The 23919-nt window shown below is 44.6% G+C and overlaps 1 protein-coding gene across 2 annotated transcripts in view; it reads left to right on the top strand.

Annotated features, from left to right (window-relative positions):
* Positions 1-15697: 15697 nt before the first annotated feature.
* FAM177A1 (family with sequence similarity 177 member A1) overlaps positions 15698-23919 on the top strand; it is a 38162-nt gene continuing 29940 nt past the window's right edge. Inside the window, exons 1-2 of one of the 2 annotated variants that reach the window (XM_089680217.1) lie at positions 15698-15806; positions 20931-21107. In XM_089680217.1, coding sequence (XP_089536343.1) covers positions 15762-15806; positions 20931-21107 — 222 coding nt within the window. In that variant the 5' untranslated portion in view covers positions 15698-15761. Of the gene's footprint in view, positions 15807-16272; positions 16428-20930; positions 21108-23919 lie in introns of those variants that run through there. The other variant, XM_089680218.1, reaches the window with a different exon arrangement.

The following is a 23919-nucleotide window of genomic DNA, read 5'->3' as shown; positions in this document are numbered from 1 at the left end:
CACATGTCACTGTGGATGAACAGAGAGGGAGGGGGGATGATGGGACAACATGGAGAATTCTTAACAAAATGGAGGGCCTCGTCCAGCTCTGTGTGCACGATTGCTATACCCGACCCTGCCCTTCTCAACAAAGGACCAGTCAATCTCACACCACGCTGTCACTTCCGTAACAATGCCACTCTCATCTGTACCCTGCACAAAGATTTTCCAGCTCGGGGGGACCACAATCTATTTGCCAGCAGCCTGAGAGTGATTGTTACTAGGTTAGGATAATTACGCAATTAACCCTTCACAGTGCCACCACCGCCTTTTTACAGAAAAGGAGGAAACTCACAAATCCTAGCAATAACACTATGATTTTAGCATAAACGTCTGTAATACACACTGTCACCACAGACAGGGATATTCAGAGGATTATTACATACAGTAGCACTATTGAAGAGACAGAAATTCTTTAGTTTGCATTAAAAGCTTTAGAGACAGTATCAACACTTTTTCAAAATAGGGTTTATTACTAAAAAGCTCAAAATGGTGCAATTAAAATATTTACAGAAATGATGTTACAAAGACATAAAGAGAACAATAAAACAACAGAGAAATAAAAGAAAGGAGCTAAGAAGGCAGAATACTTGCAAAGTCCTGGTTTAGCAGAGTCTAATTGTCTGAGCAAAAATGTTGCCTTGGCTCTCAAGCCTGTTAAGATGTTTCTTGGTTGATGTTAAATGAGAGCTCCCTTCTCCAGGCCTGTCAATCCTTTTCTATGATATTAAAGTGGTGTCGCCTGAGAACAACTGACCAATCATGTGGTTTAGGGGATGGGTGCTAGGAGGTCTATGACCAAGTCCTGACTACAATTTCAAACTAATATTAATAACTTCCAGTATGTGCATGTGGTATTCTAGTAACTGGCAGATTAATATTCAGAATTATATTTCAAACCCAGGGATACCAAACACACAGTACATTTGTCACCCGGGAGGGAAGAAACTGCTTTCTCCCCTTTCCTATGTGCTAACATAGTCATGTAGGACCTTGATTTGTTCGGTAAGATATTCTATATTCAAATATATACCTAATATTAATGTGCCCAGTTCCTGTATGAATTGTATGTGGAATTGTTAAATGTGGAATAGACGTTTTATGGCACGCTCTGCATTCCTAGAGCTCTAATGGCTCTAATGGCTTAACAGGTCATGTGAGACGGCTGATTGAGTTATTGTTTTACGATAGGGCAGGGGAAAGTGGTTTTCATGGTTCCTGAAAAATAGACATCCTGCCAAGACTAATTAGCGGTTTACTGCTCTAGAGCTGGCCTCTATTTGTGTTTTATTTAAGATAACAGGCTCTTTTGAAATTCGTTACAACATACAGACACAAATTTCATTTTCAAGAGGAGGGAGGAGGGGAGAAAGATGATTGTTCATGAAAAACAATATGGCTGAGACCTTAACAAGATGGCTATCGTGTACAGCTTCCATGTCTCTATTGTGCATAATCGTTACAGGATGCGTGTTCTGGAATGACGTCCATGGATGTCATCCCAGATCTAGACAACAGCGCTATAGCTGTCTTTCGGCTATAGTGTGGTAGGGAAGAGGTTAAGAGGAATTGCAACAAAAGGAGTCCTAAGCCTGGTCTACCACAATCAGCTTGTTAGCTGATTCATGCACTGGAGAAGTCACTCACTCTTCAGAAGGATTTCCATACAGAGCCCAGCTGTATCTGATATCTGATACATATCCATTCCTGCTGTGGAGAGGTCACATCTTCTGGAGGGATTTCTGTATAGAGCTCAGTTGTTTCTGGCTTCTGATGAGTGCATAGTGGTGGAGGATTGTCACGGATGGGATGTACTCTTCACAGATGTCACTCCATTCCATTGGTTATCATTAAGCAACACTGTTGGACACTTTTTTACATTTTCTATATTTTATATTTTCTACTTTCACGTAGATCATACGTTTTAAATTTATAACTAACTTTGAGTTTACTATATATTTTTTATAGCCGAAAGTAAAAAATATTGTTTTTCTTCAAAATTTTTGGTCTTTTTTTGTTTATAGCGTGAAAATTAAAAGCACACAGGTGATCAAATACCACCAAAAGAAAGCTCTATTTCTGTGAAAAAAGGATGTAAATTTCGTTTGGGTAGAGCACTGCATGACCGCGCAATTATCAGTTGAATTAGTGCAGCGCCGAATAGCAGAAAGAGGCCTGGTCATTAAGGGGGGTAAATCGAAGGAAGGCAAGTAGTTAACCCACATAATGCACAAACAATCAAAACAAAGCAGAAGTGTATAATTGTGATGGGAAGTAAAGAGTTAATAAGAAAATTCACTCCTTGTGTAAGGGAAGATAAGGCTTGTCACCATGTTTCCAGAAGAGTCTCCTGGGACCATGAAAGGCTTTTCAAATAGATAAAATGACAGAAAATGAATGCTAAAAAATGAAAGGTAATTGCGTCTCAAATCCACAGCCATGCACTTAATCCAGACTACCTACGGGCACAACCACCCCGGGGGACAGACCACCCACGCAGTCTGAGGTGACAGAGGCGTGCCTTGAACCTACAACCATGCACTTGGTAGACCGACACCTTAACCACTGTGCTATGGCCACTGCCAAGATAAAGTGTATCAAACTGACCTTTGTTTTTGATGTAAAGTGGCTATAGTGCAGTGCTTAATTGATTCCCGCCTGCCAGATCAGTAAATGCCGGGTGGAAGGCGGTTCTCTCATTCTGGGAGGACATCATATGACATCCTCCCACTCTACGCGTGCGCGGCTCCGGGGGCACGCAGCGCGGCCCCGGGGGCACGCAGCGCGGCCATCAAAAGACATGTATTCCCGTGAAGCAACTGCGCATGTGCTGGTTTCAGGCACGATCAGTCGGCCCCCGGAGCTGCGCACGCGTAGAGAACCGCCTTCCGCCCGGCATTTCCTGATCTGGAAGCACTGCACTATAGCCACTTCACATTGAAAACAAAGGTGAGTTTGACATGCTTTGTCCTAGGCAGTGGCTGTAGCATAGTTATTAAGGGCACGGTACGGGTCTACTAAGTTCATCGTCGTAGGTTCGAGGCCCACCTCTGTCAACTATTGATTCCAAGCTCCTCCTCTCTGTGCATGGCTGTGGATTTTGAGATGACATAGTCTTCCTTGTTTTAGCACTCATTTTCTGTCATTTTATCTATTCGGATGGTCCCAGCAGATTCTTCTGGGAACACGGCAACAAGCCTTATCTTCCCTTACACAGGGAGTGCATTTTCTTATTAACTCTTTACTTCCCATTAAACTTATACACTTACTTGCTTGCGCTTTTCTGCTTTCTTTTGATTGCTTGTGCATTATGTGGGTTAAGACCTTTTTATCTGGAGCTGCAACCACCAAATGGGGACTTTTTATTACCCACCCTTTTTTAGCATTAACCACTTGCCCTCTAGAGGATTTAGCCCCCTTAATGACCAGGCCTCTTTCTGCTACTCGGCGCTGTACTAATTCAACTGCTAATTGCGCGGTCATGCAATGCTGCACCCAAACGAAATTTACTTCCCTTTTTTTCACAGAAATAGAGCTTTCTTTCGGTGGTATTTGATCACCTGTGCGCTTTTTATTTTTCGCGCTATAAACAAAAAAAGACCGAACATTTTGAAGAAAAACAATATTTTTTAATTTTTAAATATATAGTAAACTCAAAGTCAGTTATACATTTAGGCCAAAATGTATTCTGCTGTATGTTTTTGGTCAAAAAAATCCTAATAAGTGTATATTGATTGCTTTGTGTGAACGTTATAGCGTCTACAACTATGGTATAGATACTGCAATTTATGGCATTTTTTTGCTATACAGCGCTGCACTAGTTTAATGGACAATTGCGCGGTCATGCACTATGGTACATAAATGAAGTTTATGTCCTTTTTTTCCACACAGAGATTTCTTTTGGTGGTATTTGATCACCTGTGCGCTTTTTATTTTTGGCGCTATAAACAAAAAAAGTTTTGAAGAAAAAAACATATATTTTGGAAAAAAACTGTATTTTCTCATTTTGGTCATAAAAAATATCCAAAAAAACTAAAATTTCGTCATACACTTAGACCAAAATGTATTCTGCTACATGTTTTTGGTTAAAAAAATCCCAATAAGTGTATATTGATTGCTTTGTGTGAACGTTATAGCGTCTACAAACTATGGTATAGATAATGGAATTTACATAGCTTTTACTTTCTGACTGCTTATTACATTTCTTGAGGTGCTAAAATACCAGGATAGTACAAACACCCCCAAATGACCCCTTTTTGGAACGTAGACACCCTAATCTGCTGAGAGGCATATTGAGTCCATGGAAATTTTTTTTTTTTCGACAAGTTTCTGGAAAATGACAAAAACGTTTGTTTTTTTTTATACAAAGTTGCCATTTAAATGATTTATTTCTTGCACAAGCCATGGGTATATGTGGAATTATACTCCAAAATACATTCTGCTACTTCTACCAAGTATGGGGATGCCACATGTATGAGACTATTTTGGGAGCCTAGCCACATACAGGAGCCTAAAATCCAATGACCGCTTTGAAAGCCTGAAGGTGCGTAACTTCCTCATTTCACTTCCTCACTACTTATTACAGTTTCGGAAACCCTGAAATGTCAGGATAGCATCAAACCCCCCAAATGACCCCTTTTTGGAAAGTAGACACCCCAAGGAATTTAAAAAGAGGCATGGTGAGTATTTTGCAGATCAAATTTTTTCTCACAAGGTTTTGAAATATAAAAAAAGAAAAGAAAAAATATGTTTTTGTTTTTTTTCTTAATTTTCCAAAAACGTTTGGCAATAAACGAGATCTGAAAAATACTCACCATACTTCTTATCAAATTCCTTAGCATGTCTACTTTCCAAAAAGGGGTCATTTGGGGGAATTTGGTGCTATCCTGGCATTTCAGGGCCTCCGAAACTGTGATAGGTAGACAGGAAGTGTAATGAGGAAATAAAGAACTTTAAAAGCCTGAAGGTGAATATTGGATTTTGGAGTCCTGTACTTGGCTAGACTGCCAAAATGTCTCTCACATGTGGTACCCCCATACTCGGGAGAAGTAGTAGAATGTAGTTTGGGGAGTAATTCCACATATGCCCATGGCATGTGTGAGCAGGAAATCATTTAAGTGACAATTTTGTGTAAAAAAAAAATTTTTCTATTGATTCAACATGCCTCTCAGTAAATAGTTTGGGGTGTCTACTTTCCAAAAAGGGGTCATTTTGGGGGGTGGGGGCATTTTATGCCTAGCATTAGAAGTTTATGCCACACATCACTCACTGTTCTAACCACCTGAAGACCAAGCCTTTTCTGACACTTTTTGTTCACATGAAAAAAAAAATCAGTATGTTTTTGCTAGGACATTAATCTAAACCCCCAAACATTATATATTTTTTTTAAAACAGACACCCTAGTGAATAAAATAGTGGGCACTACAAATTTATATTTCACATAGTACTCGCGCAGCGATTTTTCAAAAGCAAATTTAAAAAGAAAATACACTTTTTTTTATTTTTAATGCATAAAAACACAATATATTGGCCAATTATTTGGTTAGATATAAAAGATGATGGTATGCCGAGTAAATAGATAGCAAACATTATTATTTTTATTATTATTATTATACAGGACTTATATAGCGCCGACAGTTTCCTCAGCGCTTTACATTATGGAGGGAGACAGTACAGTAACAATACAGTTCAATACAAGAGGGATTGGGGGGCCCTGCTCCTTGGAGTTTACAATCTAGGAGGGAGGGGATAGTGGTAGAAGAGGAAATTAGCTGGGGGGGATGGAGTAGTAGGAAGAGTAGGGGATTCCAGTATTAGCTGATTAGCTGGGGTCGGGGTAGCCTTCCCTGAAGAGATGGGTTTTCAGAGTGCGCCTAAAAGAGAGCAGATGATAGCCTAATAGATTCGGGTAGGGAGTTCCAGAGGATGGGTGAAGCCCTTGAGAAATCCTGGAGACGAGTATGGGAGGAGGAGACAAGGGAGCTAGAGAGTAGGAGGTCCTGCGAGGAGCGGAGAGTATGGTTTGGGTGGTATTTAGAGACAAGATTGGTGATGTATTTAGGGGCAGTGTTATGAACGGCTTTATACGTCAGTGTTAGTGTTTTGAATTTTATCCGCTGGGCAATTGGAAGCCAGTGGAGGGATTGGCAGAGAGGGGTGGCAGATACAGAGTGGTTAGTAAGGTGAATGAGTCTGGCAGAAGCATTCATGATGGACTGGAGTGGGGATAGCCTGCAATGAGGTAGGCCAGTGAGGAGGGAGTTACAGTAGTCAAGGCGTGATATAATAAGGGAGTGAATGAGTTGCTTAGTGGTTTCCATGGTTAGGAACGGGCGTATTTTGGAGATGTTGCGGAGGTGAAGTCTACATGAGTTTGTCAGTGATTGGACCTGGGGCTGAAAGGACAGATTGGAGTCTAGGATTACACCTAGTACCCTGGCGTGAGGGGTGGGACTGATGATAGTGTTGTTGATCTTGATGGAGAAGTCGGGGGGGGCACGGTCGGGGGGAATACTAGAAGCTCAGTTTTGGAAAGGTTGAGTTTGAGGAAGTGGAGTGACATCCAGTTCGATATGTCACTTAGTAGGCTGGTGATGCGATTGGAGACTGGGGGGGTGAGGTGAAGGGTAGAGAGATAGATTTGTGTGTCGTCGGCAGAGAGATGGTAGTTGAAGCCGTGGGAGTTTATCAATTGGCCAAGGGAGGAGGTGTAGATGGAGAAGAGGAGGGGTCCGAGGACAGAACCTTGAGGGACCTCGACAGAGAGAGGGAGTGAAGAGGAGGAGGCAGAGTTATAGGTATCGCTGAAGGAGCGCTGTGATAGATAGGAGGAGAACCAGGAGAGAGCAGAGTCTCTGATGCCAAGAGAGTGCAGTTTTTTGAGGAGGAGGGGGTGGTCAACCGTGTCAAAAGCTGCAGATAGGTCAAGTAATAGGAGTATAGTATAGTGGCCAGTGGTTTTGGCAGTTAGTAGGTCATTGGTGAGTTTGAGTAGGGCAGTTTCCGTGGAGTGTAGGGGGCGGAAGCCGGACTGTAATGGGTCGAGAAGGTTGTTGTCAGTGAGATGGGAGCTCAGGCGATTGTAGACTAAGTGTTCTAGGAGTTTAGAGGTAAATGGCAGTAGGGAGATGGGTCTTAGGTTGTTCAGGTCAGTGTGGTCCAGGGAGGGTTTTTTGAGTATGGGAGTGACGTGTGCGTGCTTTAGAGGGGAGGGGAAGGTACCAGTGGAGAGGGAAAGATTGAAGATGTGAGTAAGGGAGCACAGGATGGAAGAGGAGGGGGATCGCAGTAGTTGTGAGGGGACAGGGTCCAGGGGACAGGTGGTGAGGCGGGCTTTGGAGAAAATCTTACTGATCTCTTTGGTGGTAATGAGGTCAAGGGAGCAAAGTGTTGAGGGGGTTATCATGTGAGGAGTGCGAAGTGGGGTGGGTGTCTGAGCAGCGGCAAAGTCCCTACAAATTGTGTCAATCTTGTTTTTGAAGTGATTGGCAATCTCGTGGGCGGTGAGTGAGGTACTGGGTGGAGGTGGAGAAAGTAGAGAGTTAAAAGTGGAGAAGAGCCGGCGAGGACTGGAGGAGAAGGTATTAATGAGGGTAATAAAGTAGGCTTGTTTGGCAGCGTGAAGGGAGGAAGTGTACATTAAGAAGGCAGATTTATAGCGGGTGAACGCTTGTTGGGATTTGGTTTTACGCCATAGTCGCTCCAGCGCACGACTATGACGTTTGAGGTTTCTGGTGTGGTCAGTCTGCCAGGGTTGGAGCGGTCGGGGCCTAATGCTTCGTGTTGTTGGGGGTGCGAGCGAGTTTAGAGCGGCTGAAAGCGAGTTGTTGTAGGCAATAGTGGCCAGGTCAGGGCAGGATAGGGGATTTATGCTGTCGTAAAGTTGGTCAGTTGCAGAGTGGAAGGGAGCAGGGTTCCAGTTCCGGAGGTTTCTGCTGGTAATTGTTTGCCGTTTGGAGGGATAGGTGTTTGAGAACGAGGAGACAGAGAAGGTGATGAGGTTGTGATCGGAGAGAGGAAAGGGGGTGTTTGTGAGGTTGCAGGGAGTGCAAAAGTGAGAGAACACAAGGTCAAGAGTGTTCCCGTCAGAGTGAGTGGAGGACTGTATACACTGTGCTAGTGCAAAAGAAGAGGTTATGTGGAAGAGTTGGGATGTAGCTGGGTTGTTGATGTTGATAGGGATGTTGAAGTCTCCAAGAATGATAGTGGGTAGCTCAGAGGAGAGAAAGTAGGGTAGCCAGGCGGCGAAGTCGTCAAGAAAGCGGGACACAGGTCCAGGAGGCCGATAGATCACTGCAATCCTGCAATTGGAGAAAATAGCCAGATGCAGTGGGTCTCGAAGGAAGAGAAAGATAGAGAGGGAGGGTTAGGGAGGACTTGGAAGGTGCTCAGTGGTGACATGAGCAAACCAACCCCACCACCTTTCCGATCACTGAGTCTGGGTGAGTGGGTCCAGATGAGACCTCCATAGGAGAGTGCTGCGGGGGAGGCAGAGTCTGTTGCTTGGACCCAGGTTTCGGGAGCGGGAGACAAAGAGGTCATGGATGGAGGTGAATTAGTAATGCCACTATATGGTGGCTCTAGGTGAAGAGAGTGAAAAACAGTCCAGTGAAGGAGTGCTCTTAAGATCCAGGGTGATCTTCAGACGTCCAATATACAGGACCATCGGATGATAAAATATAAAGACTGCGCACTCACCAGATACGCAATCTTTATGCGCATTTGTGTAAAATTATCACTAGACCTCCTGTATCATCATCCTGGTCTGGTCAGATCTGGTCAGCATATCCCTCATGGCCCGGTAACTGGATGGATGCAGCTGTTCCGTAGACTTGGCCGGTTCTCACCAGAACTCAAATAAATAGAAAGGGCCACATAGTGTAATATCCTCAGGTATCTTTATTGAAGGCACAGGATAGCAGAAAATCCAACTTACAAAAAATACTGACCCAGGTATGAATCAAAGATGGCCGCCGGGGCCCCTCGTGGCGCCGGCGGTGAAGCGTCCAACCTGCTGTAGCTATCCCTGACGCGTTTCGAGCGAAGGCTCGTAGTCATAGGGGTGCACCCTATATTTTATCACCCGATGGTCCTGTATATTGGACGTCTGAAGATCACCCTGGATCTTAAGAGCACTCCTTCACTGGACTGTTTTTCACTCTCTTCACCTAGAGCCACCATATAGTGGCATTACTAATTTACAGTCACTGTTCACTATTGTGTAATTATTATTTGTTTGGTTATACAGCGCTGCACCTCCCTGTTCACATATATGCTATTGAAGGTTTGATACGGTGCCTTTTGGGTGTACAGCTGCTGCTTATTATATATTATATATTATCACATAAGCGCTCACTTATCTTCTGTTTTTCATGGATGGAGGTGAGCTTGTTGCAGACCGAGCGGGTGTTCCAGAGTGCGCATGAGAACGGGAGGGTGGTTTAGGGGAGCAGAGGGACAGATATAAGATTGAGGGGGTTGCGGCAGTTTACGCGTTTCGAGCGAAGGCTCGTAGTCATAGGGGTGCACCCCTATGACTACGAGCCTTCGCTCGAAACGCGTCAGGGATAGCTACAGCAGGTTGGACGCTTCACCGCCGGCGCCACGAGGGGCCCCGGCGGCCATCTTTGATTCATACCTGGGTCAGTATTTTTTGTAAGTTGGATTTTCTGCTATCCTGTGCCTTCAATAAAGATACCTGAGGATATTACACTATGTGGCCCTTTCTATTTATTTGAGTTCTGGTGAGAACCGGCCAAGTCTACGGAACAGCTGCATCCATCCAGTTACCGGGCCATGAGGGATATGCTGACCAGATCTGACCAGACCAGGATGATGATACAGGAGGTCTAGTGATAATTTTACACAAATGCGCATAAAGATTGCGTATCTGGTGAGTGCGCAGTCTTTATATTTTATCACCCGATGGTCCTGTATATTGGACGTCTGAAGATCACCCTGGATCTTAAGAGCACTCCTTCACTGGACTGTTTTTCACTCTCTTCACCTAGAGCCACCATATAGTGGCATTACTAATTTACAGTCACTGTTCACTATTGTGTAATTATTATTTGTTTGGTTATACAGCGCTGCACCTCCCTGTTCACATATATGCTATTGAAGGTTTGATACGGTGCCTTTTGGGTGTACAGCTGCTGCTTATTATATATTATATATTATCACATAAGCGCTCACTTATCTTCTGTTTTTCATGGATGGAGGTGAGCTTGTTGCAGACCGAGCGGGTGTTCCAGAGTGCGCATGAGAACGGGAGGGTGGTTTAGGGGAGCAGAGGGACAGATATAAGATTGAGGGGGTTGCGGCAGTTTACGGAAGAGAGAGGATGTCTTGTGTGTGGGCGAGGTAGTGGAGGACCAGGGTTCGGGGAGATATACCCAGAGGTTAGGAGAAGAAGAAGGGTGAGAAAGGTGGCATGGGAGTGGGATGTATAGGAGCGTGTATGTCTTTCAGTTCTGGTTTTCGGATCAGCAGGAGAGTGGAGTATCAGGAGGAGGTGATGAGAGCAGTAGTAGGGAGATGGAAGCAGTGAAGGTGAGATGTACAGTTGTTTGGGTGGATCAGAGGGACAGAGAAAAGAGATTTTGGGGACGCAGGAGAGGAATATGAAAAGGAGGAGTAGAGGAGGGATTTCCAAAGGTAAACGGAGTGGGAGTCAGGTATGGAGAAGAGTTTCCCCGGGTGCTTGGTTGCAGACGGTCCAGTGTGCCGTGGAGTTTTTCGTAGTTGTGCCTTCCCGCGGCTAGAGTTCACGTGCTTAAGTTTAGTAGAGTTCAGTCACGTGACTTGTGGCCAAGGGTGGTACTGGCCCTAGGGGATCTATGGCGCCCGGTGCTGGTGTAGAGGAGTAGTAGCATAGTTGGGTCAGGCTACAGGTTCCAATTTGTGTAAGTTCTAGAATGTGAGGTGAAGTTTGACTCGGGGCAGTGAGGGATGGATATCAGCTATACTCACGGGGGGTAGACAGAAAGGTCTCAGGTCCGGGTCAGGCTGCATCGTGGTAGCCTGTGGCAGGTCTTGGGTCAGGCCGTGTCGTGGTAGGCTGTGGCAGGTCTCACCAGGCCATGTTCATCTACTGGGTTCAGGTGGAGATGGGCCCGCTCCAGTTCCCTCATTCAGGTGTGGGTAGGGATGGGGTGCAAGGTTCCTTTGGGCTGCAGGCTCACAGCTGCTCTGGTGACCGGGGAGTGTGCCGTGGTGGGTTGCAATGGTCCTTAAAGACTGCAGGCTCACTGCTGGATGGATTTCAGGGGGAGTGTGCTGTGGTAGGCTGCAGCAGGCCCCATCAGGCTGGGTGCTGCAGTCGTCTCGGAGGGGGGGTCTAGGTGAAGCCGCTCCCCTCCTCCAGGTGCAGGTGGGGTTGGTGAGGCCTTCGGTGCTCGCCCTCCGCCGTTATTGGGGCTGCAGGAGACTGGTGGGCGGATGAATTTTATGCTGCAGGCCGCGGGCTCGATTTGTGTAGGCCCCGGGAGACCCTGCTCGGTCAGGTGCCGCGGCGGATTGCAGGAGTCTCAGGGAGGCTTACGGTGTCCGTCCCCTGCTGCTGTGTGGGAGCAGACTGGCGGGCGGCCAGTGGAGATCAGGGCCCAGCGGACTCTGGTGATGCAGGCTGCGCGGCAGGCCCCGTCGGGTCGGACGCCACGGCTGAGCTCTGGGTTGCGTGGTGGGGGCTCTAGAGGCACCGCTCCCCCCCTCCAGCAGCAAGGAGGGTAGGGGGGACCCCCGATGGCCGTCGTCCACCCACTGGCCCCAGATAGAGGTGAGTGGGCAGTGTAGGCGACCGGAGCTCAGATCTATGCGGCTGCTCCGGTCGCCATCTTGGTAAATAACAAACTTTAAAACTGTGACTCCCTGTGCAATGGCGACAAACTGCAAAAATTTTTAATGTGCATGGGCAACGTTTTAAAAGCCTTTACAAGCTACCATTTTAGATTTACAGAGGAGGTCTAGTGTTAGAATTACTGCCCTTGATCTGACGTTTGGCGATACCTCACATGCATAGTGCAACCGCTGTTTACATAACGGCACAGGGTCAACGCTCGTGCACACAGTTGTGCGCGTGTGTGGGGAGATTTTTTTTTTTTTTTTAAGTCACTTTGATTTTTTAAATAATTTTTACACTGTCCCCTTCATTTTTTTTTTTTTATCACTTTTGATGCTATCACAGGGAATGCAAATATGCCCTATAACTTCAATGGGCATTGTCATATATTCTTTTTTGAGAAATCTGGGATCTATCAGACTCTAGACATCTCCTCTGCCCTTACATTATCTAATCAAACCAAAATCGGTGTGATCAGATGCTTTCCCAATTTTCAAATGGCGCTCTTTTTATCCTGCGAAACTGAAGTGATGAAATGCTCGCAGCTTCCGATTTCTTAGACTATTGAGATGATTGGCACCATTCTGGTCTCCAATCAGCTCTATGGTCAGCTGGCAGAAACACCGGCTGCATTCTCAGGTTCCTCCGATGGCATGGGACTGCATTAAAAGTGATCAACAAAAAAATATATAAATGAAAAGGACAGTGTAAAAATAATTAAAAAAATCAAAATAACTTTTAAAAAAAAAAGAACCCTCTCCAGACAGTTAAAAAAATTTAACTGTCTGGCAAGAGATTTTTAAATTTCACCTTGAACTACCAAGCTTTGTGAACCACATGCTTTCTAAATCACGTAAATATACAGAACAAATGTGAAAAGAAGACAAGACATTCATATCCAATACTTTATTGGATAAAAAAATGCTTTTAATCTGACCATAATAAAAAATATAAACTAAAGCAATATGCATTATTCCTAAAAGAAATGTGTGCTCAGAGAAATACACTGGCTAAAATTCCTAACCTCGCCTTTTGAAAATGCTAGTTACCTGGCTGTGTCATTCATAAAATACTTTGTAACTGACCTGGAATGAAAAAGCAGATTGCTGCTTTTACTTCACTATAACTAAATAGCAAAGTGCATGTTTACTTTAAAGTGGCCTTGACAGCACAGGGTTTCTTATGAAAAAACCCTAGTGCTGTAAAAGTAGAGGTCCTATACTTACCTTTCTGGTAGCTTGTGTATGGAAATGCTGCCACTGCAATGTTCTCTGACTCGTAGGTATTTCACTGTACTGGAGAGAAAGAAGGGAAGGAAGGAGGGAAAGAAGGAAGTAGGGAAAGAAAGAGGAAAAGAAGGAAGGAGGGAAAAAAGGAAGGAAGGAGGGAAAGAGGGAAGGAGGGGAAGAAGGAAGGAGAGAGAGAAAAAGAAAGGATTGAAATAAGGAATGAGGGAAAGAAAGAGGAAAAGAAAGAAGGAGGGAAAGAAACAGGGAAAGAAGGAATGAGGGAAAGAAAGAAGGAGGAAAAACAGGAGGGAAAGAAGAAAGGAGGGAAAGAAAGAGGAAAAGAAGGAAGGAAGGAGGGAACAAAGGAAGGAGAGAAAGAAGGAAGGAGGGAAAGAAGGAAGGAGAGAAAGTAGGAAGGAAGGAGAGAAAAAAGAAAGAAGCGAAATAAGGAAGGAGGGAAAGAAAGTGGAAAAGAATGAAGGAGGGAAAGAAACAGGGAAAGAAGGAATGAGGGAAAGAAAGAAGGAGGAAAAATAGGAGGGAAAGAAGGAAGGAGGGAAAAGAGGAAGGAGGAAAAGAAGGAAAAAAGAAGGGAGGGAAAGAAGAAAGGAGGGAAATGAGGAAGAAGGGAAAAAGGGAAGGAGGGAAAGAAGGAGGAAAAGAAGGAAGGAAGGAAGGAGGGAACAAAGGAAGGAGGGAAAGAAGGAAGGAGGGAAAGAAGGAAGGAGAGAAAGTAGGAAGGAAGGAGAGAAAAAAGAAAGAAGCGAAATAAGGAAGGAGGGAAAGAAAGAGGAAAAGAATGAAGGAGGGAAAGAAACAGGAAAAGAAGGAATGAGGGAAAGAAAGAAGGAAGGAGGAAAAATAGGAGGGAAAGAAGGAAGGAGGGAAAAGAGGAAGGAGGAAAAGAAGGAAAAAAGAAGGGAGGGAAAGAAGAAAGGAGGGAAATGAGGAAGAAGGGAAAAAGGGAAGGAGGGAAAGAAGGAGGAAAAGAAGGAAGGAGGGAAAGAAGGAGGAAAAGAAGGAAGGAGGGAAAGAAGGAAGGAGGGAAAGAAGGAAGGAGGGAAAGATGGAAGGAAGGAGAGAAAAAAGAAAGGAGTGAAATAACGAAGGAGGGAAAGAAAGAGGAAAAGAAAGAAGGAGGGAAAGAAACAGGGAAAGAAGGAATGAGGGAAGGAAACAAGGAGGAAAAATAGGAGGGAAAGAAGGGAAAGAAAGAGGAAAAGAAGGAAGGAAGGAAAGGAGGAAAAGCAGTATGGAAAGAAGGAAGGAGGGAAAAGAGGAAGGAGGGAAAGAAGGAAAGAAGGAAAAGAAGGGAAGGAAGGAAGGCAGGAAGGAAGGAAGGAGGGAGGGAAAGAAGGAAGTAGGCAAAGAAAGGGGAAAAGAAGGAAGAAAGGAAAGAAGCAGGAAAAGAAGTAGGGAAAGAAAAAAGTAGGGAAAGAAAAAAGGAGGGAAAGAAAGGAGGGAAAGAAAGGAGGGAAGGAAAGGAGGGAAAGAAAGGAGGGAAAAGAGGAAGGAGGGAAAGAAGGAAGGAGGAAAAGAAAGAGGGAAAGAAAGAAAGAGGGAAAGAAAGAAGGAGGGAAAGAAAGAAGGAGGGAAAGAAAGAGTGAAAGAAGGAGGGAAAGAAGGAAGGAGGGAAAGAAGGAAGGAGGGAAAGAAAGAAAGAAAGAAAGAAAGAAAGAAAGAAAGAAAGAAAGGAGGGAAAGAAAGAAGGAGGGAAGGAAGGAAAGAAGGAGGGAAAGAAAGAAAGAAAGGAGGGAGGGAAAGAAGGAAGGAGGGACAGAAAGAGGGTAAAAAGGAAGATGGAAGGAGGAAAAGAAGGAAAGAAGGAAGGTGGGAAAGAAGGAAGGAGGGAAGAAGGGAAAGAAGGAAATAGGGAAGGAGGGAAAAAAGGAAGGAGGAAAGGAATGAGGGAAAGAAAGAGGGAAAGAAGGAAGGAGGGAAATAAAGAGGGGAAAAGGAGAGAGACAGAAAGAAAGAAGGGGGGAGAAAAGACACAAGACTGCTGGGGAGTGTGGGCAGGACAGACACAGGAGAAGTGGGTGGGAGGAGGAGGGGCAGCTCTCTCTCCCCCCCCCCCCATCTCTGGTGGGTGGGGAACTGTCAGCACTGGGGACAGTCTATCCTGACAGATCCGCAGCAGCAGCTGCAGGGAGGGGGGAAACCGGTGTCAGCGCTGCAGGAGATGAGGGGGGCGGCAGCTATGGGGAGAGCATACAGGAACCCAGGGCATGCAGGAGATGGATAGGAGGGGTGGCCAGGTGGCACATAGGGGAACCGAGAAATGCATGGTCTGGTTCCTCTATGGGCCACCCAGCCGCCCCCCTTATCCAGGCGGCAAATGCCCGGTGGGCCCTATGGCCAGTCCGGGCCTGATCAAATCCCTTCCTCTGGCTTATAAGAATTAAAGTTGTAGTAAACTCTTCTTTAATCATTTTACCTCCACGCAAGGTTATAATAAATCTTAGCTGTAGGTAAAATGAATATCTCCTAAATGTGCAGTGTTTAGGAGATATTTGCTCTTTTTGATAGCCGGCACACCCGTGTTGTTCCTTCAGAGCGCTGTGCCTTGGCATGCGTGGGAATGACGCCATCGCTGCTCAGCCAGTCAGACGGCCAGAGCTTGTGAACCCGGAAGGAAGACTGGGTGAAGATGGATGCCCCGGGGAGCAGTGACAGCACTAGGTGGGCCTAGTTTTAAGGTAAGTCCTTCATAAAGTGCTACCATGCAAAGCATACTAGTAAATTATGCCTTTACCTTGCAGGGGATTTTTTCTTTTGTTTTTTTGGATGCGGTTTACTACTGCTTTAAAGTTTGGCAAATATCAACAGCTCTTTCTATACAGCTCAGGCTCCTCCACCTCCCTCATCCTCCCCAGTAGGGCTCCAAGCACACCACACAGACACAGCAGCTGCTCTCATTCAGGAAAACCTGAGGTCACACCTTTCAGCAGCGCCATTTGCTGTTTAGCTTGCGGATTTTTGGAAAGCAGCGCCACCTTCAGGCGGCAGCCTGTTCGCTTGATATAACGTAAAAGCGGAAGCCCCAATAGGAAAACAAGCTAGGGTAACGCCGGCCAATAGGAAAACAAGCGAGGGGAACGCCGTCCAATAGGAAAACAAGTGGGAGAGTCCCGTCCATTAGGGATTCAAGTCTGAAAGCGCCGTCCAATAGGAATGCAGGTGAGGGAGCGTCTGCTGTGTGCGTACACGTTGAGGCCTGGAGAGTACGGAGTGTCTGTGTACGGCTCAGGGAGGAGCTGGGAGTCGGTGTTGTTGCCTGGCAGCCGGTGTTGGGGGGCTCAAGTATGGCCACTGGGGAGGTAAGCGGTGTGGGCCGGTGACGTGTGCTGTCATATGTCAGCAGAGCTCAGTGTGGGGTGTGTATATATATATATATATAAATATATATGGGCAGTGTATATACAACCAGCCACAGCACTCCCTTCACTCTGCACAGGCTGGGAGAAGAGGACCTGTCTTGTGTCCACACATCTGCTGTAGGACTACAACTCCCAGCATGCCCTGATATCACATGTTCTGCTTCGTTTTGGGGTTTCCAGTCTCTCTATTTCCTCCTTCCATTATTCAGGGAATTGGGAAGCTGACTATAAGGCTGAGCTGAGGTTTGCTCTGAACTTGGCTTCAAAGTGAACCTGTCATTTGCTGCAATCAGCTGCCACTAAGGTGCCCCCCATCCACAGCTGAATGTACACAGAGAGGCGGAGATGATGGAAGACAGCGATGAGCTCTGACAGGTTTGGCCTGGGATCTGATCCCACATTAATGTGATCATGTCAGGAAGCTGGCACCTGTACTGGCCAATCATCTATGTCTGGGGCATTCCCCGCCATGCAGCAGCACACATACAAGGGACATGTATACATAGAACAGAGGTATACCCCTCAGGCAAACAATCCAGATCAATCCACGACAGGCGCAGTCTCTGGCTCACCACCCCACATGATGCAACAGGATGAAGGGTCAGCCTCACACCAGAGGATAGATGAATATGTGTATTTATTGATCCATAGGACACACAAAACACCCGGACATGAATACAGGACCTGTTATTGCGTTTCACATCTCGTGCTTAATTAATTAAAGCAGAGCTCCACTCAAAAGGGGAAGTTACGCTTTAAGGACTGCTCCTCATTAAGGATTGGCACCTTTGGGGGGCGGGTACCCGAATTTGACAGGTACCCGCTCCCACTTCCAGTCTGATCGCCTTGGCGATTGGTAGCAAAAGGTGTCCTCCCTCCCTGTAGTCTTTTGGGACACGTGACAGGTCCCAGAAGACTACAGGACCATTCACGAAGCGCAGCGCTACTCACGCATGTGCAATAGGTACCCGGCTGTGAAGTCACAGCCGGGTGCCCACACTGAAGATGCCAGCCTCCTGGAATACAGGACGGCCGGTGAAACGGGCTGCAGGGGACACACCGAGGGACAGGTAAGTGTGTATTTCTTAAAAGCCAGCAGCTACAGTTTTTGTAGCTGCTGACTTTTATTTTTTGACAGCGTGAGTGGAACTGCACTTTAAGCAGGAGATTGTGTGAAACACATTAACAGGTCCTGTATTCATGTCCTGGTGTTTTGTGTGTCCTATGGATCAATAAATGTACACTATATTAATCTATCCTCCGGTGTGTGGCTGACCCTTCTTCCTGACATGTATACGTGCAGCTGGGTGTCGGGGAATGTCCCAGACACAGATGATTGGCCAGTACAGGTGCCAGCTTCCTGGCAGGATCAGATCTCAGTCCTAACACACCCTAGCTCAGGGGTGTCAAACTGGCGGCCCTCCAGCTGTTGCCAAACTACAAGTCCCATCATTCCTTTGAGAGTCATGCTTGTAACTGTCAGTCTTGCAATGCCTCATGGGACTTGCAGTTTGGCAACAGCTGGAGGGCCGCCAGTGTGACACCCGTGTTAGCTCATCACAGCTCACAACATCATTGATGTAATTAAGGCAGTGATGTCATGAGTGTCTCCGCCCCCTTGTGTATATGTAGCTTTGGGCGGGGAATACTTTGGCCACAGTTGATTGGGTATCAGTGACTGGTTTAGTCCGAACCCAAGTTTGGACACAACCCAAGCACATTCTTACTGACTATAACCTATACAATCTGTTTGTACAACCGCCTTTATGTCTACCACCAACTTTACGTGCAAGGCTTTGCCTGATTTGATGCACATTGAATGAATTGTTTAGATTTGTCCACATGTAACATAGCTCTGGTAATTCTAAAGGAGATGTTGCAGAGATTGTATAGTCAGATTGTATAGTGTATGACTGGCTTTAAACCCATGGATGTAACTGTCTTAATCATATGTACCACTGTACTGTAAGAACGTATGGAAGATGTACATGTATTTCTTGGGTACCATTTATAAACGGTGCTTCAGAAAACACATTTAGGCAGCCAGTGAGCTTTTGAATGGCATTCATTGAGCTGTCATTGAAGTTCTCAGTGCACAATCAGGATGTACAGAGCTAATCAGATTGGCTCTGTACCTTGTGATTGCTGTGAGCCAGTAACAAAATTGCAGCCATCATAAGTGTAAACATTAGTATTTACAAGCAGTCATCCCATTCAGAACAGAAGAAAGGGAGCTCTTAATGTTTGTAAATACAGCAGAAAAGAGGATCAGTAGATTAACCACATGTCCTGCAGAGGATTTACCCCCCCCCCCCTTCCTGACCAGGCAATTTTTTGAAATACAGCTCTGTGTTACTTTAACTGACAGTTGCGCAACATTGCACCCAAATGAAATTTATGTCCTTTTTTCCCACAAATAGAGCTTTCTTTTATGGTATTTGTTCACCTGTGCATTTATCTTTTGCGCTATAAACAAAAAAAGTTCAACAATTTTGAAATAAAACACAATATTTTTGACTTTTTGCTATAAAACATATCCAGTAAAAAAGTTTAAATCAAATATTGTCATAAATTTAGGCCAAAATGTATTCTTGCTACATGTCTTTGCTATAAAAAAAAAAATCTCAATACATGTAAATTAATTGGTTTACGCGATACTTATACCGTCTACAAATGGCGGTATATATACTGGAATTTTTTTTTTTTGTAGACTAGCAATGGTGGCAATCAGCGACTTATAGCGGGATTGCGGTGGGCATTCTGACACTGAGTGGGAACTGACTAACTGTCACTAACATCCCCAGTGACACTAATACAGTGATCAGTGCTAATAAACAGCACTGACACTGTACTAATGACACTGGGCATTAAGGGGTTAACATCTGGGGCGAACAAAGGGTTAACTGTGTGCTGTGTTGTGTTTTACAACATGTGCTGTGTTGTGTTTTTACTTGGAAACATACTGCTTTGTATTTCTCTGCTGTGCAGAGAAATACACAGCAGCATGTTACTGCTGACAGGAGAGAGACTTGTGGTGTTTACACAGAGGTCTCTCCCCTGTCACTGTTACTTGGCGATCGCTGGGTTTCCGGCGGAGAATCCGTGACCCAGTGATTGACATCCATAGCTGCCAATGGTGCGTGCACCCCCTACCTGGAAATGCAAACCACTTATATATATGTGAGTTTGCTCAGCCCTGCAGCAGTATTTCCGCTATAGGGTGGCGGGCAACTGGTTAAAGGTGAAGGGGGGTCTTGCTGTGCCAGTGATCACCAGTGATCATGGGGGTGTTAAAGATAAATGTAAGCAAACCCACATTTTTGGTATTTAACAAAATAGTGGATATTACATACCACCAAAAGAAAGTTCTATCTGTCTCACAAACATTTTATACAATTCACTTGGGTACATTTTTAGACATTTCAAGAGGCAGCACTCATTTGTTCAGAAACTGGTGCTGACTTTATAACCTCATCAACGTACTGTGCCACATTTTACTATTACTGATGTGATGTACCCCAGGGGGTATGTTCATGACAGTCTGGGCTCATACAAAACGGGTTCAATGACTCTGGAGAAGGAACCAGAGGAAGATCCTTGGAGTATGGAGAGGGTGAGCAATGTTTTTCATCCCTATTTTTTAACAGGAAAGATTGGGGGGCCTAGTAGAAAAACAAAGTGGAGATGGCTGAGATCTCTGTTGGGGAGCCGAGTTCCTGTGTCTGCACACCTGATGTGATCATTATGAGGGGGTTCCATTCTTCCTGTTGGACTCTTATGCAGGCCATTCATGGTTCGCATTCCGAATAATTTTTCGTCTGAAAATCGAAAACGTTGTTTGCCGGTAATCCAATGGTGCCATCAATGATTTCGAAAATCGTCCGACCGAGTCATAAAGTTCACCCCATATAACAGGCGAAACGTCTGTTCCTTCCAGGTTACAGCTCATGCGCATTCTCTTTTCGGAAAAACGATTATACGATTTGACCATCGAGTCGAAAATAGGTAATTTTTCACAAATTTTCAAACATGGCGATCACCGAAAAGGGGAGGAACCACGAAAATCGGCCGGTGCCATTGACCCTCTAACAGCGAAAATCGACTGATTATTCTTAGGTCCGATTTTCTGACAAAAAAATTGGTCGAATTTCAACCCATTTATGGCCGGCCTTATTTTAACATTTTGGAGAATGCAATAAAAGGTAGTGAAACACACAAAGGTAGGTAAGAACACTCAATACACCAGGTGGACAGGAACACAGTTTGGAATCATAGACCGGGAAATGTTGTTTGTTTGAGTATCCAAATGGTTTAAGGAAGTCACAGGCTGACTCTTCTGCCAGGCTCAATCTGTGACTTAAATATCACTTTTAGATGCGATAAGTTTGTTTTGTTTTTTTTGTTTGTTTTATTTAATAATGTGTTTTGTTTTTATTTGTCCAGGTCATGTCCAGTGGGGACCGTGAGTTTGAGAGTGTTGAGCTAGGGGATGTAAGGAAGAAAAAGAAAATTCCTCGTAGAATTATCCACTTTGCCAGTGGGGAAACCATGGAAGAGTACAGTACAGATGAGGAAGAAGAGTTACAAGAGAAGAAGGTTTTTTTACCAACTGTCGATCCAGTAAGTGTTTACCATTTCACCGTAGAATAGTATCACCTAGTAAAATAGAATAGTAGCCAACGCTGCTGTAAATCAGAGACAGAAGTGTCCTGGGTATCCGATGTCTGTCCAACAAGTGGTATGTATTGGCCGGCCAGCTATGACTGTGAGGCCTAACTGATTTCTGTGCCTCTCACTGCTTTGGCAGCATGGACAGTGATGCCAGTGTTCATTTGTAGGTCTTGTTCACACCATACATGCAGGAAAACAGATGGAAAAAACACAGGTTTCACTTGCAGAGCCTGCTAATTTACATCAATTTTTATGCACGTTTAGTGTGTTTTATACACTTTGCAGATTCCTGTGTAGAAATATTTCTGCATGGTACAAGTGTTGTGAGAACAGGGCACACAAAGAACAATTGTTTTTATTTGTGCCCTTGCAGATCATGTGCAGAAAATCTCATGTCTCTGCGCTCGTAATAATTTGTGTGCAACAAAAATGAAATATCTGTGAAGGCATGTTGATTATTTTTAAAGATGAACTCCGTGCAGATCTAAAAGAAACACAATTTTAGTTATGTGTTCATTATAAATCTTTATATGTTACATGCAGCTGTCATAAAGATAATACAGGGTTTCACTAAAACTGGAGCAGCTGTGCATGGCAGCCAATCAGCTTCTAACATCAGCTTGTTCTTTTAAAACGGAACTAAATCCATCAATTTAAAACTTTCATTCCCGGCATGCAAGGAATGCTAACTGTCACATTTGCTTGTGCTCTCAATCCAAACTGTCAAAACATGAAATGGCTGGTGTCATAACAGATCACATGTGCAGCATCATGGCAGTTGAAGATCAAACAGCGGCAAAGATGGCTGCTTCTTTGGCTGAAAAGAATGAGGGTTTATTTCAGCTTTAAAAATGAAAGCTATAATTCCACTGGTTGCATTGCACATTTACTCCAGTCTTAATGAATTCCCCTCATTGATTTGAATCAGTCTCCTCTAATCCCTTCTTGGTTGGAAGGAGGAGGAGCAGCACTAAGCCAATCAGGTCTGGCCCCATGTAGTTGTTTCATTTTTTTTTTTTTTTTTACTCAATGCATTTGGCCTGACAGCTGGTGAAGCAGCAAAGGTCAGATTTCAGGTGATCTTGCTTCCAACTTTTGGGATATAGAATCATCCTTGTACAGAATAAGTTAAGCCACGTAGGGACCAATGATAATTTTCATAGTATAGGTCTGGATATTTATAATCTAACACTGAATACTGGGTTCTTGCATAAGCTCATATGTTACTGGTTCTTTTGAAAGAGAATTATGGGATTTTTTTTTTATTGTAAAATCATACTTACCTAGGTGGATGAAGCATCGATCCGATGCTGCATCTGTCCCCTGCTGACTCTATGGCTGAGAACTGAGCGATAGGACACCACTGATCACTCAGTTCTCCCCTCCGCAATGAGCAGTGAGCGGTGACTGGGCTATGGAGGGAGCAGGAGGGGCTGGCTCAGGCTCTCAGCGGCTCTGCAAGAGGTTGAGCCAGATGCCGGTCCAGGCTCCTGGTTGGATACCAACTATGTGATCGCAATTTTTTTTTTTTCCCCAGCCTGGTACAGCTCAGTAATGTTAGCCGACAGCAGGCTTTAGCCTTCTCTCGGCTGAAAACTGGTCACAGGAGTACAGAATGCACTGTACTCCTGTGATCCACGCTTGAAGTACTTTGCACCTGATCACATCTTACTCTTGAACAAAATACATACATTTATATTAAAATGCTACTCACCTAAATGGTAAACACTCTCAATATGCAGAGAAGATTTTCATAGTGGATTCTTTTCATGTACTGCATTCACTGGATAGTCAACAATCTGTACTCATTTTCTAGCTTTGCAAATATTATTAGGTGATATAGGACAACTGAAAGTGGCACATTTTTAATGTGTAATGCACTGCACTGGTGTGCTCTGAAAAAAAAATTAGAGCAGATTGTCTTTATGTGCATGCACATTATACGTAGGCTTCTGCTAGCACTGTGGTGTGAATGAGCCCTGAAGGTGCATACAGTGGGGAAAATAATTATTTGATCCCCTGCAGATTTTGTAAGTTTGCCCACTTACAAAGAAATGAAGGGTCTATAATTTGTATCATAGGTGTATTTTAAATGATAGAGATAGAATATCAACCAAAAGTCCACAAAAAACACGATACAAATGTTATAAATTGTGTTGCAGTTCAGTGAGTAAAATAAGTGTTTGATCCTCAAGCAAAACATGACTTAGTACTTGGAGGAGAAACCCTTGTTGGCAAGCACAGAGGGAAGACGTTTCTTGTAGTTGGTCACCAGGTTTGCACACATCTTAGGAGGGATTTTCTTACAGATCGTCTCTAAATATCTTCTTTACAGATCTTCTCTAAATATTTAAGGTTTCTTGGCTGTCGCTTGGCAACTCAAAGCTTCAGCTCTCTCCATAAATTTTCTACAGGATTAGGGTCTGGAGACTGGCTAGGCCACTCCATGACCTTAATATGCTTCTTCTTGAGCCACTCCTTTGTTGCCTTGACGTTATGTTTTGGGTCATTGTCATGCTGGAAGACCCATCTTCAGTGTTCTGGCTGAGGGAAGAAGATTCTCATCCAAGATTTTACAATACATGGTTCTGTCCATTGGCCCCTCAATGCGGCAAAATCGGCTTGTACCTTTAGCAGAAAAACGACCCCAAAGCATAATGTTTTTACCTTCATGCTTGACTGTAGGGATGGTGTTCATAGGATCATAGTCAGCATTTCTCTTCTTCCAAACACAGCGAGTCGAGTTAATGCCAAGGAGCAC

The sequence above is a fragment of the Staurois parvus genome, unplaced genomic scaffold (genome assembly GCF_062004578.1).
Source record: "Staurois parvus isolate SC_StPar_1 unplaced genomic scaffold, SC_StPar_1.0 ptg000237l, whole genome shotgun sequence".
In the NCBI taxonomy this organism is placed as follows: Eukaryota; Metazoa; Chordata; class Amphibia; order Anura; family Ranidae; genus Staurois; species Staurois parvus.
Note: the sequence above shows the minus strand (reverse complement) of the source record. Positions and strands in the feature narration are given on the sequence as shown.